The sequence below is a fragment of the Salvelinus alpinus genome, chromosome 6, assembly GCF_045679555.1.
Source record: "Salvelinus alpinus chromosome 6, SLU_Salpinus.1, whole genome shotgun sequence".
NCBI classification, from domain to species: Eukaryota; Metazoa; Chordata; class Actinopteri; order Salmoniformes; family Salmonidae; genus Salvelinus; species Salvelinus alpinus.
In genome coordinates, this window is record NC_092091.1 from 71,160,204 (window position 1) to 71,180,649 (window position 20,446).

Sequence of the window (20,446 nt, forward strand, 5' to 3'; positions counted from 1 at the left end):
TTTAACCTTTCAGAAGACATACTTTAATGAGTAATTACATACATTTTAGTATCTACAGTATGAAAACATGGCTGAAATGAACAGTATACAAACTATAGTGAAATACTGACAATGTAATATAGAGAAATGTTTAACCTTATTTTAGCAGGAATCTTTTAGGTGACCAGAGAGTCATGACACCTATTTAACATCCAATCTGAAAGACAGCACCCTACACAGGGAAATTTCCCCAATCACTGCCTTGGGGGCTTTTTTTTTTACCAGAAGAATACCTCCTATTCACCCTCCAACACCACTTCCAGCAGCATCTGGTCTCCCATCCATGAACAACCTGCTTAGCTTCAGAGGCAAGCCAGCAGTGGGATTCAGGATGGTATGCTTCTGGCAAATGATAAAATGTTACTCAAATGTGTTGTGAAATCCTGGCAAATGTACAGTACTGAAAACATGCATATCAGGCACTTTATTGTGATTCACTGATGAGGAATCGAGAGAGAGAGCGAGAGAGATGAATCCATTGTTGGTATTGGTGGCTGGTGTGTTGCAAGTCATTCTCTGATATACAGGGGTGAAGAGGGGCTTTTCGGTGGTTCTCAGTGTTGTTTCGGTAGCATTATTGAGGATTGCGCTGTTGCCTGAAAGAAACCAAACACAGAAACACACTAAAATAGTAGCAGAGGTACTAACAAAAACAGTTTAGGAAATATACATATTGCAATCTGTTAGTAAAACAAACTAATACGTTAGTTTTGAGTGTTTGCGTCACGAAGCATGCCATACTGGAATTTCTGTTTAGCGCGTCAAATTGCAGTCACCATCTCACTGACTGAAGTGTCATTGAGGATGAATAACAAAGCGAGGGTAAGCCTAAGGGCCTTCACATTATGGCTGATTGGGTTCAGAGCCAGGTGTCCTGAGGGAAATCCCCTTCAACACCATACCTGGGTTCAAATAGCATTTATTTCTTATCACTTTTGGGACTATTCCATTAATTCCATAAGCAGGATTCAGTAGGTTCAGAGCTAGACGTCCTAAAATACATCCCCTTTAACACCCGTTTGTATACAGACCAGAAGCCTGACATGTTGAGGCATCAGGACAGGTCATTTTATCACCCAATAACTATTCAATATGGATGCAGGCCGACTCTGCAGTGAGTAACTCAGTGAGAATGAGTAACTGAGAATACGCAGTGAGTAACTCACTGAGAATGTGCTTACTGAGAATAAGCAGTGAGTAACTCACTGAGAATGTGCTTACTGAGCGCCTGACCTGGTAGAAAGACCCTGAACAGCACCAGCTCTCCTACATACCCATATGGTTACACATGTTGTGTTGTACGTTGCCGTGTTGACTTGGTGAGGTTGATGAGTAGGGCAAAATATTCAGTAAGATGGAAAAAAATAAAGTACTTAATTGCCTGAGGATAAATCATGTTTAATTATACTATTCTGCTTAATTCTATTCAAACCCCCCTGTAGAGATGAGCCGGGCACATTACAATGGCAAATATTACCTTCAGAGCCTTTATGGTGTGGGTCCAGTCCTCCTGGTTGCAGATCAGGGGGATAGCAGTGAGCAGGATACTGCTGGCCTTGTTGGCATTCTCCTTCATAGTCTTCAGGACGTTGTCGACGCAGACCTGGGACAACCAGGAAATACATTTAATGAATAGGTTTTTTTGTGTGGGATTGAGGTGCTTATCTCGGTAAATTCTAGTCACATTCTGAATATGGAGAAAGATGGCGACTGACAGCATTAAACACTTGCAATACCAAAGGAGGTGCCTCACTATGTGAGACGCAAACATTTACAAAATACCGTTTTCAAAACGTTAGGTTATTAATAAATGAGTACATTTCTTCTTGTCAATATCCGGGCTGCGACACCATTTTTTCTCTTTCATTTTAAGAAGAGTAATATTAGGTCCCGAGTGGCGCAGTGGTCTGACACTGCATCCCAGTGCAAGAAGCTCCACTGCAGTACCTGGTTCGAATCGAAGCTGCATTACATCCAGCCGTGATTGGGAGTCGGCAGCGACAAAGAGGGCCCAGCGTCATACGGCAGCGCACAATTGGCCCAGCGTCATCCGGGTTTGGCCGTCATTGTAAATAATAATTTACTTGCCTAGTTAAAGGGTTAATTTTTTTAATATATATATTCAAAGTTAGTTTTTACAGTATAACCAAGGCTGTTAGAAGCAGGCGGTTCATAAAAATAATTATCTGTGGAAACTGACAACAAAAACGCCCTCCTGAACACACAAATACATTGCTTGTTGTGTAATTACATGCGTTTACTTAATCCATGATATTATCGCCCATTGCTATTGCTGATGAAAATTCACACCTCAGTAATCTGACAAGAGTCATCGTGACAGATCGTAGTGCCACGCCTGGACAGTCACACAGCCGGTTGGACTCGTTAAGACCTGGAGCTACTGTCAACATTACTTTCACTTTCCTTTCTTACCCGTCTCGTGATTGTCTCCAGGCAACCGCATTCGAACGTCAACTTCATTTTGAACTTGAGCGCAAAAAAATAAAAATCAACCCAAGCCTCAGTTGAAATATTGTGAGGTACAAAATAAACACATCTGTGAATTAAAGCGCCTCTCTTTTGCCCAGTTCACACAGACAGCCTACAGGTTCAGTTTGAGTGCGCATGGTTCAATAGCAGGCATTTATTTCATACTACGTTTCCCCATGTGTGTTTTGCGCCTTCATGCGTTTTAGGATTTACACCTTGCAGGGTGTAAAACGGGGTGCTCTGAAAGCTAGGCCCATCCTCTGTAAACATTGGCAGCTAGCCCGTGGAGTGATTTCTATAGGACTGTTTGCTTAGATAAGACTATAAAATAAGACTGTGCAAAACACACCTGTACTCCTTACAGCATGGTATAGCTAACAGCTCAAGTAAAAGGGAGTATGAAAATCACTAAAGATAATCTAATGGTCTGTTAAACCCTTGCTTGTGTAATTACCTACCTGTGTCCTTCACTTCATTACCGCCTAGTCATCAGTGGTAATGACAACACATGACAATAACTGAAACACATTAGAGTGGTATCCATCTCTCTGTCAGACAGAGAGTGATGTGTCCATGGAGACTTTGGACACAGCAGCTCCAACAACATCAAGATTCTGTCCCAAATAGCACCTGGTCACCTATTTAGTGCACTACTTTTGACCAAGCAAGGGCTGCATCAAGATGTGATACATATGGCTACTTACAGTACAGTAAGTAATGATAGAAACCCATTATAATACATACGGCTATAAAGCCATGATAACCATGTTGATCTTATCCTATAGAGGCAATGCAGGTTAAGGCAATCCTTTTCACCATTAACAGCATTTAGATTGGAGCAAAACATGTAAAGAATTTGATCGAATCATACATGTACGTTAAAATAATTACTATGGTGAATTCAGATAAATTGTTCCTACACTCACTGTCGACTAGGCTAAATGCCATGCAGCTCCAGACAGCATGCCGTTTATAACAAGACGATACAGTTGGGGTGTGCCACCCAAGATTGTATGTTACCATGGTACTCCTCAAGGGACATTCACTTATACAACCTTTTAATGACATGTTGATGCACTAGACGTTACTTTGTGAAATGTAGCACAGTGGCCACGTGACCAGCAAAAAAACAAACATTTTTTTGTTGATGTGTGCCCTAATGAAAACACCTCTGAACTGAGGGTCTGTTTTGTTGAGATCTCTCAGGCCCTGTGGACAACTGTATACCGGTGACTCAACCTCAGCTGGCAGGACTCACACCGGAGGCTGGCAGGCTCACAGCGGAGGCTGGCAGGCTCACAGCGAGGGAGGGCGGGAGCCAGGGAGGGAAGGCGGGAAGGCGTAGATAGGGCGGAAGGATGTGGCGAGAGGGTGTGCAACAGGAGGGGGAAGGAGGGGGAGGGGTGGCCAGGAGGTCAGCTGCAGGAACTAGGAAGGGGAAGTCGGGTAAGGGCACGGAAGCCGAGCCTCCCCCAGACATAATTTATTAACTGGAGAGTGGGTGAGTCACTCACTCACTCGGAAGCTGTTGTGTGTGTGTGTGTGTGTGTGTGTGTGTGTGTGTGTGTGTGTGTGTGTGTGTGTGTGTGTGTGTGTGTGCATGAAGTACTTCAGAGTGATATAATAATGAGGCGGAAGAATTAGAAACGTAAACAGTTGCCTGTAAAACGCTGACGAGGAGGAAATCTATACCAGACAAAATGTTATTGTGCAATTTCAAATTCCGAAAAAATACTATTTGCATTTGTTTTGCTACAGCTTTGTGACAAAGGCATGTGACTATTTAGTTATTAACTTGATAGACACATTTTGAATTCCTGCTTTGCTTATGTACGAATATAAATGCATTTAAATCAGATTGAGTTGACTTCTAGGTCAGTGTGACAACTGGAGTACACGTTGGGAGCCGTTTTAGGAACGAAACGGTCACTTCAGCCCTCATGTCATGGACGTTTTAGACACACTACCAAACAATGGCTCTTACTGATGGGGAAGTGACTAACTACACACACAGGATATTAAGAAAAAAAGGCTAGTTCTCAATTCAGGGAGAAATCATTCTATGAAAAGTGTTCATGGAATTCACTGACGGTGACCTCTAACCTACATTTGATTTGACTCTTTCTAAATACCACGTGAGGTAAAATGTCATGTCACCTTGGTGGGAAAGACCGGAGCCCTGAGAAATTGAAACAAGGAAAGCAGTATGTGTTTTACGATGGGAAAAATAAAAGGCTCTGACGCATTTCATTTTTTGCCTAATATTGCAGTTGGAAATGTCCAACTGCTGTGAAAGCGGATGTAAGACATATTACCAAGTAACAAGACAATTGACCACATCCAGTACATGAATGCGTCATCTTCGTGAAACGGGTGCATTTGCATAACAATCTCCCAGATAACCTGTGTTGTGGTGCAACTGAAAATTGAGGACATTCCAAAACATCTCTCCTCGAAACAGTTACAGAACCTCACACACACTTGTGTAAAAGCTTCTTCCCTGTGGCCTGGGTTGCTGCACACCACTGTTGCCGTTGGGCGTCGATGCGTATCCATCCCACTGCGTGTTTGACACTCTCCTCCTGTCTTCCCTGTCCTCTCATACTAACTTTCCTATCAATAAAATATGTCATGGAATAAAGTCTCCACGCACTCAGGATCAATGCACACATTTCATTGAATAAGGCTAAGCTTTCGGTCGCAAGACCATCAGAGCATACAATCAATTAAAAAAAAAATACGATGGGGAGGGAATTTCCACACAAAACAAAAAACTCACAGCCTCCTCATGCTCCTTCCAGCAGTCGTAGTCGGTGGCCATGGCGATGCTGGCGTAGCAAAGGCCCGCCTCCTTGGCGAGGACCACCTCGGGCACGCTGGTCATGTTAATAACGTCGGCACCCCACTGGCGGAACATCAGGCTCTCGGCGCGCGACGAGAAGCGAGGGCCCTCGATGGTGAGCACCGTACCCTGCGGGTGGCACTTCACCCCCAGGCCGCGCGCCACCTCCAGCAGCACCTGGGCATGGGGAGAGGTGTGACGTCATTTTCTAGGAGAGAGTGGTCAATGTTTTTGTGTTTTATGAACACTTAGAAAGAAGGAAATAACTAACTATGCAAAGCCTCACTACACACCAAACACAGCAACAAAAAGTTAAAATGCACAGGCGGCTGGTAGCACGTTAAATTGGAAAGGACAGGCTCATAGTAATGGCTGGAACGGAATGAATGGAACAGTATCAAACATCAAACACAATTTCCAGGTATTTGATAACATTCCATTTACTCCGTTCCAGCCATTTATGAGCCGTACTCCCCTCACGAACATTCTGTGTTCCAATGACAACATTCACTCACTCCCCAGCAGGCAACACCCGCCACTACAACGTTTACATTGTAGTGGCAGGGGTTGATTTGGAACCAGGCCACAGACACCGGTCTAGGTGCTAGTGGTTGATTTGGAACGGGGCCGTGGACACTGACCTCTCTGGTCCGGGTGCAGAAGGGCTCAGCCATGGGGATGTGAGACACGCCTGGAGGACTGGTGGGCCGCCCGTCGTACAGCGTCTGGGCCCTCTTTGTCGTCCTGGGAGGGAGGGAGGACACACAGGAAATGACAGGTTAGTGACATGGGTTGGGTTCAACAACTCTGCTACCATGGCTCGTCTCACTCAGGGGCAAAACAAGAAGAACATGTACCTGCTGGCAGTTATTCTGGTGATAAAAATGAGAACTTGGAGAATTTCTCTCTTCCGTTTAACACTTCGTGTCTGACTTTTTAGTTTCCTCGCAGTGCACAAAATACTTTATCAAAAACATTCTAAGATACTATAAATAGACTACATTCTTACAGGGTGGGCCCAGAGTGACTAAATTCTACAGCAAATGTTGGTATTCTTCTCTCTTTCAAGGTTTGAGTTGTGCAATGTGGCAAAAATGGTGTCTGAATGTGAAAGGCATTCATCCTGTCACTGTAGCGAAAACAAAGTGATTCTAATCCACAAGTATCATCACAATGACTAATACATGCTGAATGATCAGGGTCTTTTAATAACAAGCCGGTGCTTTGCAACAGCTGGCCCTCACAATACATAAGACAAACAGATCCCCATAGACACTGAGAATAAAATATTTCATGGCTGGATACATTGAAACGAGCCAAACTGTTTAGCAATGTGGACTAAATCTGGAAATTACTGCTTGGAATCCCCCCAAAACCCTTAAGAGGAGGAGGAGGCTAGTTATTAACCCTTTACACTCGCACCCGTATACAGATTGAAAATTACCGATTTGGGCACTGATAAATGCCTAAATTAGATCAGAGTGGCTGTACAAGTAACATGCTATAAAATGACAGAGCTCAGCACTATGGGTTTGACTGACACGCGACAATAAGTTGTCCCCATACCTCCTGCTAATTGGGAAACTTTTGCACATGTTTTGTTGTCTTGAGTGAGGGAAATGGTGTAGATAAGAGGACTCAATGTATTTTGAAAGATGAGACGTTGAGGATTATAATAAATACCGCTTTGATGCCATACAAGCAATCCAAACACCCATCCAAATGTGCACTTCACATTTCCATATCATAAAAATCAAGTCATATACAGTGTCAACGTTTATGACCACTGTTTGATGTACAGTTGTAAGATCCTATTTTATAACTTAGCTAGCCACGTTGGCAATAGAACAGCTTTTAAATGATGCCCACCTGTCCCAGATGCGATTTATAATGGGCCGTTTTTTGATTGCGTAAACAGTAATTGTGTGATGGCGGGGATGCAGGGCTGTGTTCAAAACAAGTGCTGCTCTAGTTCCTCAACAGCACAGCTAGAAGAGCTCAAAAGACTTGTCAGAAAGTGCATTGAAATTACATATGAACTGTGTACACTTTGGAAAGGTGTGGCCACTTGGAGAAACCAGTTAGTCCGCTCACTCAAACCCGTGTCATTTTTTTTGTCTTATGTTGCACCTACCCCACATTTTCCAGGAATGTTCTTATGTTACTGAATGTATCCAGAATATGATCAGATTTCGTTATCAACAAATGTGGCGAAAAGTACAGTAAATGTAAAATGCACATAACATCAACAGTGTAATGTTTGGATTCAGTCTCGTGTCAGGAGAACTGTTGTGTCCTCAACTTTGGTCTAATAATTTCCCCATATTCTTTCAACTGTTTCATTTCAATTGCTGCCATGGTTATGCATTTCATATTTCAAGGGGTGGTGAGGATGGGCTGAGCCAGCATTTAACATGTCGCCATGCCGACAGGCAGCTGCCCTCCAGATTCCAGAGCTGTAGCGCTGGGTCAGGGTTCCACCCAGGCCACATGCCAGTTCTACATGCCCCTCCCTCACACACACTCACTCTACCCAGTCTCTGCTCAAATGAGCAAGCCCAGAAACCAGCTGCTGCGAGGTGCTACCCCGGGTCCTGAAGCTACCTACCGCCTAAACGTTACACTGAGAAAACGCAAGCTTAGAAAGACAACTCCTTGTCCTCATGTTACTAGGAAATATGTAGACTGTAGGGACACTGACAGGAGGAACACATTTAGACTTTACTGACAAGAGGAACACAGAGGCTGTAGGGACGCCAACAGGAGGAACACATATTTAGACTGTACGGACAGTGACAGGAGCCAATGAGTCATTTGGTCACACCAGTAAATGGAGATGGCCTGGGACATTTCTTACTGAGGCTTGAAGTTACACAACACAGACAATGACCCATTTCTGCTTTGGGTGTCACAGTGAGAGCTCAGTGAAGCTCTGCTAACAGGTCTCTCCCGTGTCCACATCATCAACAGAGTAAATCAGCTGTTACAGAGAACATTGAGAGAAGAACCGGTACATCGTAGTCAGAGTGAGTACACATGAGCCGACTACTAAACGGTGAGGTTTGTTTACCATACAGAGGGACCTTACATTCCAGAAATGCTGAGGCAGCATGGCATTCCAGGACCATTCTATACAGGAAATGTGTAGTGACCCACCCCTCCCTCCCCACCCAACTAAAACGTGAACATTCCAGAACTGCCATGTTTGAGAAATGACCTTCTGTTGTCAATGTCAACAAGACTCCCGAGGAGGAACATTGGCTACTGTCAGTTAAAGCAGAGAGAGACTATAATTAGGCTATGTATTGTATCTCACTCATTGTAGTTTGGAAAATATACCTCATCTTAGCACTACACATCAGCTGTCCAGGACCACATACTGTAATGTGGTGCAATGCAAGAGGGAGAGAGAGAACTGGGGAGACCAGAGACTGTCTTTGAGGCATGGTGATCCGTTATTGCTCCCAGCAGACCTGCGGAGCAGAGAAACCCTAGCTAACCTAGACAGGCCAACAGTGTTTGGAACAGGAGCAGGGGGCAAAACAAATAACTCACTGACTAAGATAATCATCAAGTAAACCCTTCAGAAATATGCTGATGGGTCACATGATTCGCAGCGGGACAAGACGGAACAAGTCCTAACATGTTAGTTCCCCATTCTGGCCAACAGAGACTGCCCATGCTTGTTGTAACAGTAGACTATTAATATACAACACATATGGGTGGACTGGAGGTGATGACGAATAGCTTCTCTGAGAGCGGCACAGAGGATGTGGAGTCAATGTCATGTCAGGCACAGAGGATGTGGAGTCAATGTCAGGTGGCAATCCGAGGGAGGGGTGCAGAAATGATCAGTTACTTCTCATTCAAGGCACTACGTTTTGACTTAATGGACAACGGACAGAGCTTGGAGACAAAGCTGTTTGTGTGCACTGCACTCTCAATCAACAAGACTGCCTCATGAACACATTCTCAATTTACGGTCCACTGCATAGAATTCTACTGACAATTCAATGAAGCAACGCACCCTCAGGACAATGAGAGGAGTTATGTTCCACTCTGATAGAATAATGGCTAGAGTTGTGTGTGGTAACTTGGAATCTAGAGATAGGGGGGGGGGAAATAGGTGAGCATGCATTATTTCTTTGCTAAGGCAAACACATTGGATAATCGTCCTAAAAATACCATCCAATCAAAACAATGAATGCTTGTGCACTTTAGAATGAATAGTCTATTACTAGTAGAGAAAATTGGGCACCAAACAACTTGAAATTCAGCACGTTTTATCAGTGCTACAACTGATGGCCATCACATGGGTTTAGGGCAGCAACCTTTCCAGATAGAGTTCTGAAATCCTGGTTGGAGCGTCCCTTGAACCAGGAGGGAACAAGCACGGAGGTAACAAGCAGAGGGAATTCTTCAACTGGGAATCATCCCACAGAGATTTCTGACAAACTTACTGAGAACTTGCTGCGTCTAATTTCTGTTTCATTATTAATGAAAGTGAGAACGGCCAGAGAGGATACACTTGTGAATGGTGTGTTGATTCCTAGGTGTGGTGCAGGCCTACGTACGTACAGTAACAAGATGCTAATCAGCTTTGCTGACTGTTGGGACTCTGCTGTTGCCTGTCCGGGCCTAGAGCTGAAATGATATCATATCTGGCCACAGTTTACTAAACAATGCTGCTCAACTGAAGGCCGTCCAGAGGTCTATCCTAACCGTGGGAAACATGACTCACGCTGAAGTATTAAAACGACCTGTTACTGAAATGTATTCCCATAGACTGACACAAAGGTGATAACTTTCAAAACTGAACAGTCATGATGGTTTTACTCCCCGTGATCGCCTCACTGCATCCTTATTCAAATGAGATCAATTTGTGATGCAAATACCTTCCACCTAGGCCTATTTCTCTTGAGTTCATCGCTTTCACTCAAACACAATCGAACCTTATACACAGTTTAGACATGGAGGATAGACCCATTGAACCTTCGGTATGTCACAATTCACGCCCTAAGCACATTCCACAACGCTTCAGGTAATACAAGCACTTCCTACCAAAAGGTATCAAAGAGCCAGTCAACAGAACAACCTCATCAGATCCTAGGTCTCAGTTCATTCAAAACCTCTCACTGTCCTCCTCATTCACAAGAAACTACAAAACCACATATATTTAAAAATAAAAAACGGAAACCCCCGTTTCAAACCAGCAGCCCTTAAAACCCTACGAGTCCTGTCGGTTCTTAAAAATTAAAAAGTGTTGGTTTCCTCTCAGGACGCAGCTCTAGCCACAACGTGACACGTGGCAGCTGTACTCCGCCACACAGACAAGGCCCTCAGTGCAGAGTCCGTTTCAAAGTGTCGCCTATCCACCAATCATGAGGCACAATCTCTTTCCTTCTCTTATTGGTTCTTTTAGGGAATGAGGAAATGAGACAGATGAACAGTGGGTGGCCGTGGGATGATAGTTGAGTCGTGGACTATCAGAAATACCAGTCAGAGAATATGGTCTTCAGAGATGAGTAATGTGAGCCTGGATGCCACCATCTGTTTCTGTTTGACACCATTGCCTTTGTTGTTGCCTTGCCCCAGGCTGGAATACTGTACACACACTCTGCATCAGTCACTGTTTGGCAGGGAAAATAATGGACAACTTGCAAATTCTTTTGAATGTTATCAGTTGAGATAGATGTCGCACTGTCTGAACATAAACAGGAGAAAGATGGTTGAGAGATGAAGAAATCCTTGTCTGAGCCAGACCAGCCCATTTCAGAGATAGTGACTTGGGAATAATTCTTCAAATAACTGAGATTCTCTCTTGATGACTTCTCATTCCTACTGTAATTCCATGGCTTTACAAACATTCTGTTTGGCCATGACACATGTACCGTTCTATTTATACTCCATCAGGTATGTAGTAGGTAGAAACCTAAACAATATCTAGACTTATCAATTGATAGCATTTACAGATAGACTATGTTTGACTTTTACTCAATATCTACACTGAAAAAAAATAAACGCAACATGCAACAATTTCAAAGATTTTTCTGAGTTACAGTTCATATAAAGAAATCAGTCAATTGAAATAAATAAATTAGGCCCTAATCTATGGATTTCACATGACTGGGCAGGGGTGCAACCATGAGTGGGCCTTGGAGGGAATAGGCCCACCCACTTGGCAGCCAGGCCCAGCGTGGTTACATGTGGTCTGCGTTTGTGAGGCCGGTTGGACGTACTGCCAAATTCTCTAAAACAAAGTTGGAAGCAGTTTATGGTAGAGAAATTACCATTCGATTCTCTGGCAACAGCTCTGGTGGATATTCCTGCAGATTATCTTGGCTAAGGAGAACGGGGATGTAGCCAAATTTGTGCACAAAATTTGAGAGGAATAAGCTTTTTGTTGCGTAGAGACAATTTCAGAGATTTTTTATTTCAGCTCATGAAACATGGGACCAACACTTTATATGTTGTTTTTGTATTTTTGTTCAGTGTACATAACAGTACATATACCAGGGAAGCATTGGATTTAGACTCACTCAATAGACAACAACTGAACTAACCACTGGCAACCACCATGTCCAACAGACTGCTTTCATTCTCATTTCAATCATGGATTCAACCTTCAGTGAGTCCTGGATTCCAGGCCTAGGAAACTCTAGCACTCACCTGTCTATGAACTGGTCGATGATGACGATGTCTCCCGGTTGGATCTCTTCCCGGAGGGAACCACAGGCCGTGGTGACCAGGAGATGTGTGCAGCCCTCCTCTCGCAACGCCCAGATGTTAGCCTGGTAGTTGACGTCGGTTGGCATGATGGTGTGCTGTCTCCCATGCCTAGGGACCAGTATAATGGGGAGTGTGAATAGTTTTCAGTATTTACCGAAGGACAGTGAAAAGCCTGAAAATGAAATCGCTAAAATCGACTCCTATAGCACCTAATCCCCTAGAAACTTCTGTATCTCTGAAAGGATTTGTATGTGTAGGCTAAGCAATACGTTTACAAACTCCACTTATAAAAAGGGCAAGCTGTTTAAAAAAATCATTCTAAGTATACCTATCTGATTATTAGACATCTACATAGAGGGCTAGTGGTGGATTTGGTATTGGGGGAATGTTTAGCCTATAGGGTGTTGGAGAAGAGATCAGGTCAAATATGTTTTAAATTGCAATGCACAGCCACTAGATGGCGCAAATTCATAAGAAACAGGAGGAGTTCATCTGGTTCAGTACACCTAGGATCTCTCCACGGGTGAATCTCAATTGCATACTCCTCGTGTCCTCTCTCCTCACCTCATCCAATGGGTTTTGAGAAGGAGGTGAGGAGAGAGGACGCAAAGAGAATGCAATTGAGATTCTCCAATTCATTCCACTGCTTACCTTGCAAGGAGCACACATTCAACATTTTTGATCTTCCCCATTATAAGGGCATCTGAAGGCTGGTTGGGTTGTCAGGGGAAAAATAGAAAAGATGGCATTAGGTAGAATCTAAAGCACAATTTTCAGCTGGTAAAAAAGATTGGCATTACACTGGAACGCAGAGATTGGTGTTGTCTAATAAACCAGACTGTTATACCAATCATTGGTATCCACCTCATTTTCTAAATGTTGCTATGGGCACAGCCAAACAACGGAAGTGATGGATTCGACTTCCGCTTTACTTCCCACAGCAGCACGCCGGTGGCAAACTTGACAGACTAAATTATTTTAAGGAGTCAATTTCGAGGAGTATAAAAGTCAAGTAAACGATTCTAAGTTTAAAGATGCACTATGCGGAAATCACACCACCACTTCCTGGTTGCTAAAATTCTAATAATTTGCCTAATTTTAGTTTGTGGCAAAACAAGCAATGTATAGTGTAGAGAATCATTGTAGCATCTAAACCCCTGTGAAATATATTTTCCATAATCCTACAGGTTATCTGTGCGGTTGGTCCTTCAGCTGGTCAAAATGTTATACTCGGCTACTGCCGTTGAAATTTCGATCCCCTGGCACATGCGCAAAACCACGTAAACACCTGCAAGACTTTGGTTAACATACATGCATCACATGCATGAGCAAACATCTTGATTGCCACACACATTCTCTGAGACCCCCGTTTTGAAGTCTGTTTAAGAATACTTTCCTGTCGATATTTTGTCAAAAAGTTTGACCAGCTGAAGGACCAACCCCATGGACAATCGGCAGAGTAAATTCAAATATAATTTTATTCAACAATCGTGAGACAAGGGCCATTTTGTTTTATGTAAATGTGCGTGGCTATGTAGCTCTGGAAAACCCTTCTCGGTTACATTTGTCCACATTTGGCTCCATGTGAACTACAGACGCTGTGTTTAAACGTTTAGAAATGTCAATAAACATCACTTTCAAACTGGTTTTGGAAACCTATGCCGATATTCCCCTTATCTTTCATAACAGCAAGAAAAATCTTTCAAATAAAAAAGCTACACATTTCGTATAAGTTTTGCACAGTATCAACACGCTGTGTGTGCCTCCAGTTGACAAACTACACTTAACAGTTACGCTTACACACACTAGATAGCCAATGACTTGTGTAATGGAGCTGAAAGTCATTACACATAGGAATCATTGGACGAAGGCGTCTTCTGTAGAGGGGAGTTTGTTAAGAGCCACACCGCTCAGTCTGAACATTAACACGCATCGCTTGAGGTACAGTTTTGGAAGCATAAAACAAAAGGTTAAATTCATACACAACTTTATAGGGTTCCCACACGGCCATATTTCCATGTTTACTGAAAACAGACAGAAGACAGAGTGGACTACCTGTGCTAATTAACTATCGGTGTCTCTGAACACCTGTGTGTAAACGTTAGACAGACACCACAAATGTGTTGTCACTGAAAAATACTGTCTGCTGCAACTGTGTTAAAATAGTAAGTTTATATTTTCATGTGACATGCAAGCAGAGGGATTTATGTTTCTAGAACCATACCACAATCGAGCCTCCCGAGTGGCGCAGCAATCTAAGACTCGGGAGACTCAGGAACATAAATCCCTCTGCTTTCATATCACTTCAAATTATTTCACAAATGGAAAATATACACTTACTGTAGACTGTTTTAACCGCCACTACAGCCTGGGGTTCAATCCCACATCCAGCTGTGACCGGGAGCCCCATAGGGCGGCACACAGTTGGTCCAGCGCCATCCGGGTTAGGGAAGGGTTTGGCCAGGGGGCTTTCCTTGGCTCACATTTAGATGGCGTATTTAGTTGTTTTTGCTTCCAGGGCTAATTCGCCCTTTAAAACAGAACATCCATGTCAGGGACCATCAACTAGATCATGCCGCGGGCCAATTTTTTTCTTTAGCGGATGGCCAGGGGGCCGGAACATACCCGCGGCAGGTAGCCTAGCGGATAAGAGCGCTGGACCAGTAACCGAAAGGTTGTTGTTTGAAATCCCAAGCCAGCAAGGTTGAAAAATCTGCCGTTCTGCCCTTGAGCAAGGCAGTTAACCCCAAACAACAACAAATTCCCTGGGCACCAATGAAGTGGACATCTGATTCAGAGGGGTGGGTTAAATGAGGAAGACATTACAGTTGAATGCATTCAGTTGTGCAACTGACTAGGCATCTCCTTTCCCCTGAAGTACAAATCATTTGTAGACTGCAAATTGACTGCAAGAAGCCCAAACATATAATATTTGATTACAACATAATTTCAAAACTTTGTTGTTGCTCAGAGCCTAACATTACACCCAAGGGCTAAATTCAGCCTGCCAGTTGGGGAACCCTGACACAAGGTCCTTGGCCTATGGAGTAATGTTAAGCTCCTTTCGTCCAATATTAGGTTAGTAATGGCTATGCTGTACACAATGGAAAGCATTTCCACATTCAGGACTAAGATTGGTGGTACTTGTAATTTTAAAGCTGCAATATGTAATTGTTGTGCTACCCAACCAAATTCACATATAAATGGATCCGTCATTCTCATTGAAAGCAAGTCTAAGAAGCGGTACATCTGTTCTATGTGTGCTATTTCTATGCTTCGAGTTTAAATTTCGTTTGAGTCTTTTACTTCTGTGTTGTACACCAGTTTCAAAACAACTGAAAATAAAATATTTTTGGTTATGGAAAATATATTTCACAGCGGTTTGGATGGTACAATGATTCTCAACACTATACATGCTAGTTGTCACACTGAAATTAGGAGAACTATTTGAATTTTAGCAACCAGAAAATGGCGGAGATTTCGGTATCGTGCATCATTCAAAGGTGCACATGATTGTTTGTTCATAGCAGAGACAGCCTGCCACATAGGATATTTAGAATTTGAACTTACCTTTCCATAAGGTGTGTCTACATATTTCTCGGTCCTTCCCTCCAATATGTCTGGGTCATCAAGGCCAGAGCCTCCAATGATTCCAATCTAGCAAGAATATACATGTCATTAGTCACACTCTTGACTATGACCTGTCACATAAATTAATAGCTATGTAGGTGCATTGGAGTGGAGTAATGTCAATGACCATTCTACAGTAGCTATCTATGGTGAAATACGTGATACAGTTTGACTGCTAGCGGATGCCTACTAGCAGGATGTTAGCTAGCTGCTAGTGCACTAACTAGTTCTGCAAGCTGTAAAGTGTATACTTGAGACGTTTGAGTTTAACGTTGTCCATGTAGATATAGCTAGCTAGCGACCTAGCTATATCCTGGGTAGCTAATAGCTAGCATAATGTGACACGTGTATCGCTGTAGAATTGTAACATTCTAGCTAGTGCATAATGCATTGGTCAGTTTGTCACGAGAAGTCAAACATTTCAACAGGAGAACGTTATTACCTTAATTTGCATGCTTGCTGACATATCTTCTCGGATAAAAAAATGTATCTGAGATTAGCTGGCAAAAGTACTATATCTTGCAACTGCTGCCTTCACTTCCTCCTATGTCATACGATGACTTGTACAGTAACGTTACGTGTACTTAAGCGTACCGTTAGTCTCTCGTATCAGAACAATACTCTCACTCAAACAATGTCGGGAAACTTTTAGAGGCTAATTTGTTATGGATTGTAGACTTTGAGATTCATTATAATTAATCCATAAAACAAACTTTATTTGTACCATTGGCAGTTATTAAATTAACGCCAATTATTTATATAAACACTAGATGACTGTTAGGGGGCGCTGTTTTGAAACCATCCGCACTCCCCCACGGTTGTAAAAAAAATTTTGGAAGCACAGAAATGGATGCATTATGTGCAAGGGAAAGCGGGATACCTAGTCAGTTGTACAACTGAACGCATTCAACTGAAATGAGTCTTCCGAATTTAACCCAACCCCTCTAAAATCAGAGAGGTGCGGGGTGCATTAATCAACATCCACGTCATCCGCGCCCGGGGAACAGTGGTTTAACTATTAATGCCTACATTGTTTTTTTATATTACAGACACCTTATATTATGTGAGTTAAACATAAAAATAAAACATGACAAAATATATAAAACATTTTCCTTAAAGTATAATTTTTTGAGATTGCTAATGTTACTGCCCCCACTACAACAACAAACGTATTAAATACGTGTAATTTTGTCCATGAAACATTTAATTGAAATACTGTAGAATTCCATTAATTCCTATGGAGGGCTGCTCCTACTGTGAGAGCCAATATGGCCGACCGGTGGCTTCAAAGCCTCTCAATGGCCAATACATAGCATTAGCAATCCAGAATTTATACACATAATTGGTTACCACTCACATGGCAGCTGGGACAAATGGAATACCAGGGCGCATTTTCAGAGCATGCTCAGACCAGCTGGCATGTTTCAAGCGGACCACCATTGTCCCTGCTCCTGAGAGCTCAAAGGCAGCCTTCCTAAACAACTATCGTCCCGTAGCACTCACATCTGTAAACATTAAATGCTTTGAAAGGCTAGTAATGGTGAATATCAACACCATCATCCCAGACACTCTGGACCCACTCCAATTCGCATACCGCCCCAACAGATCCACAGATGATGCAATCTCTATTGCACTCTACACTGCTCTCTCCTGGACAAGAGGATTACCTATGTGAGTGCTGTTCATTGACTACAGCTCAGCATTCATAGTCCACTCAAGCTCGGGACCCTGGGACTGAATACCTCCCTATACAACTGGATCCTGAACTTTCTGACGGGCCACCCCCAGGTGGTGAGGGTAGGTAACAACCCATCTGCACATGCATACACACACACACACTCACATTCAAACACACATACACACATATACACAAGTAAATAGTGCCACACATGCCCTCAAACGTATACAGTTGGCCTTGCTGTTTAGATGTTTGTTGTCCTCGATGTCTTTTGTTTTAGCATTGTTGTTTTCTGTTGTTTTCTGTTGTTTTTCTCTTTAGTTATTTTTGTTGGTGCATTGGGTGGTTGTGGTTTTGGTTGGGTTGGAGGGGGACGGTGTCTTGGGGGGATGGGAGGGGTTTGGGGTTTGAGAGTCGCGGGGGAGGGGGGGGTTTCTTCGGGGTGGGGGGGGCTGTTGGGGGGATCTTGGATGGTTGGTGGCCTGATGATTAGGAGCTAGGGCCAGTGGCCAAGAGGTTGCTGGTTTGGGTCCCCAGTTCGACTTGGTGGAGATTCGGTCCTTGTGGCCTTGGGCAGGGCGCTTGAGCCTGGTTGCTCCTGTGGGTCGCTCTGGATGGGAGTGTCTGCTAGAGGACTGAATGCAATGTAAATGTTGAGCGGCTTCACTGCAGGTAGATTGTATGTTTTAAAATTAGATTTAAAAAGTTAAATTACTACCCATCTGCCACGTTGACCCTCAACACGGGGGCCCCTCAAGGGTGTGTGCTTAGTCCCCTCCTGTACTCCCTGTTCACCCATGACTGTGTGGCCACGCACAACTGATGGTCGGATTCGCGTTTATCATCGAAGGAATGAGCGTTACACCGAGGCCTGTACTCTGGAACGGGATCGATTTGGAGGTGGAGGGGCCATCATGGTCTGGGGCGGTGTGTCACAGCATCATCGGACTGAGCTTGTTGTCATTGCAGGCAATCTCAATGCTGTGCATTACAGGGAAGACATCCTCCTCCTTCATGTGGTACCCTTCCTGCAGGCTCATCCTGACATGACCCTCCAGCATGACAATGCCACCAGCCATACTGCTCGTTCTGTACGTGATTTCCTGCAAGACAGGATTGTCAGTGTTCTGCCATGGCCAGCGAAGAGCCTGGATCTCAATCCCGTTGAGCATGTCTGGAACCTGTTGGATCGGAGGGTGAGGGCTAGGGCCATTCCCCCCAGAAATATCCGGGAACTTGCCGGTGCCTTAGTGGATGAGTGGGGTAACATCTCACAGCAAAAATCTGGTGCAGTCCATGAGGAGGAGATGCACTGCAGTACTTAATGCAGCTGGTGGCCACACCAGATACTGACTGTTTCTTTTGATTTTGACCCCCCCCCCCCCTTTGTTCAGGGACCCATTATTCCATTTCTGTTAGTCACATGTCTGTGGAACTTGTTCAGTTTATGTCTCAGTTGTTGAATCTTGTTATGTTCATACAAATATTTACACATGTTAAGTTTGTTGAAAATAAATGCAGTTGACAGTGAGGACGTTTCTTTTTTTGCTGAGTTTATATACATTTTTTAAAACCTGAGAAGTGAAGGAGTGCGTCTGTGAGTGACGAAGGGAGAACGGAAGGGGGGTGAGATAGGTTTACCAACAGGAGTCGATTTGGTTGCTAACTTATTGCTAGTTATTTATCATCTCATCTGATTACATAGTACCTGTCCTGACTGCATCAAACCGAGAGAAGCTAGTTAAGCTCAGCTAGGTAACGTTAACTAGGCTAATTGAGTTTACATAAATGTAACTGTGCTCTTTCTCCCCGTCCAAATCCATTCAGATGATTAAGTAGCAGCCTACCTGTTGGCTCTTGGTGTTGTAGCCTGTCCTCATCATTTGACTTTTATACTGAAAAATATATATAAAAACGCAACATGCAACAATTTCAATTTTTTTACTGAGTTACAGTTCATATAAGAAAATCTGTCCATTTAAATACATTCTTTCAGCCCTAATCTATTTATTTCACATGACTGGGAATTCATGCCTGGTGAGTATGCAGGCCATGGAAGAACTGGGACATTTGCAGCTTCCAGGAATAATGTACAGAACCTTGAGACATGGGGCCGTGCATTATCATGCGGAAACATGAGGTGATGGCGGCGATTGAATGGCACGACAATGGGCCTCAGGATCTCGTCACGGTATCTCTGTGCATTCAAACTGCCATCGATAAAATGCTAATTGTGTTCGTCTGTAGTTTATGCCAATGAGTCCAGACAGTTCGCAATGTACATACGAGAAGAGGGGCATCGTTTACTACCTAAATTATCGGGATTATCTGGTTACCACCAGTGTTTGGAATACATTGACCTCCTTGACAAAACAGACCATGGGACACCTTTTCACAAAGAGATTCATTGTTCAAATTCCGCAGTGGGTCTGTGTAAATTATGCGATTGTATTGGAGACAGGTTGATGGCAGTGACAGTTATCTATTAATTTACTGTTATAGTATCTCTAAGTAGCAACCCCGAAAACCAATTGTTCTCACTTTATGATAGAACAGTCAGATTTTTCTGCCTGACTGTGGCGTTCTTTATCTGAATTAATAGGATTTTCTTGTGATCACAAGACTACTTATTTTGCTCAAATAGAACATTCCGTTTTCTGCCTGAGTGGGGCGCTGTTTACCGCAATTGTCCGGATTATCTTGTTACCGGAACAAAACCATTTATTTGACTCAACTAGAGATTGAAATAAATTGTATTTCTTTTAAAAGATGGGCCTGGCTGACACAAAAATATATTAGGGGTAAGGATCCACAGATACAGAGGCTGCTTATCTTTCTGTACATCTCTTTATTTACAATGCTGGCTGTCATGGTTAACAAAAACGCAGGACATTGAATGCTACCTGAATTGACTCAGAAAGGTAACATAAATAGGCCTATAGTATCACAGCAAGGTCAAACAGGTGTTTGTGTCAGATTATCCAGTGTCCACAGCAACATCATTGATTATTCTCTACTGTGATGTGTACTATGGTTTT

At 43.3% G+C, this 20,446-nt stretch overlaps 1 protein-coding gene and 1 long non-coding RNA gene across 3 annotated transcripts in view; one reads left to right on the forward strand and one right to left on the reverse strand.

Moving 5' to 3' along the window:
- LOC139579250 (S-methyl-5'-thioadenosine phosphorylase) overlaps positions 1-20,446 on the reverse strand; it is a 27,065-nt gene continuing 6,619 nt past the window's right edge. Inside the window, exons 1-8 of one of the 2 annotated variants that reach the window (XM_071407740.1) lie at positions 16,173-16,648; positions 15,671-15,757; positions 12,752-12,810; positions 12,041-12,208; positions 6,013-6,115; positions 5,309-5,548; positions 1,517-1,642; positions 1-635 (exon numbers count right to left, since the gene is read on the reverse strand). In XM_071407740.1, the coding sequence (XP_071263841.1) occupies positions 594-635; positions 1,517-1,642; positions 5,309-5,548; positions 6,013-6,115; positions 12,041-12,208; positions 12,752-12,810; positions 15,671-15,757; positions 16,173-16,196 (849 nt within the window). In that variant the 5' untranslated portion in view covers positions 16,197-16,648 and the 3' untranslated portion in view covers positions 1-593. Of the gene's footprint in view, positions 636-1,516; positions 1,643-5,308; positions 5,549-6,012; positions 6,116-12,040; positions 12,209-12,751; positions 12,811-15,670; positions 15,758-16,172; positions 16,649-20,446 lie in introns of those variants that run through there. The other variant, XM_071407739.1, reaches the window with a different exon arrangement.
- The window catches only part of LOC139579259 (uncharacterized), a 12,399-nt gene continuing 9,014 nt past the window's right edge, over positions 17,062-20,446 (forward strand). Inside the window, exon 1 of the long non-coding RNA XR_011675700.1 lies at positions 17,062-17,527. This is a non-coding gene — a long non-coding RNA (uncharacterized lncRNA). The remainder of the gene's footprint in view (positions 17,528-20,446) is intronic.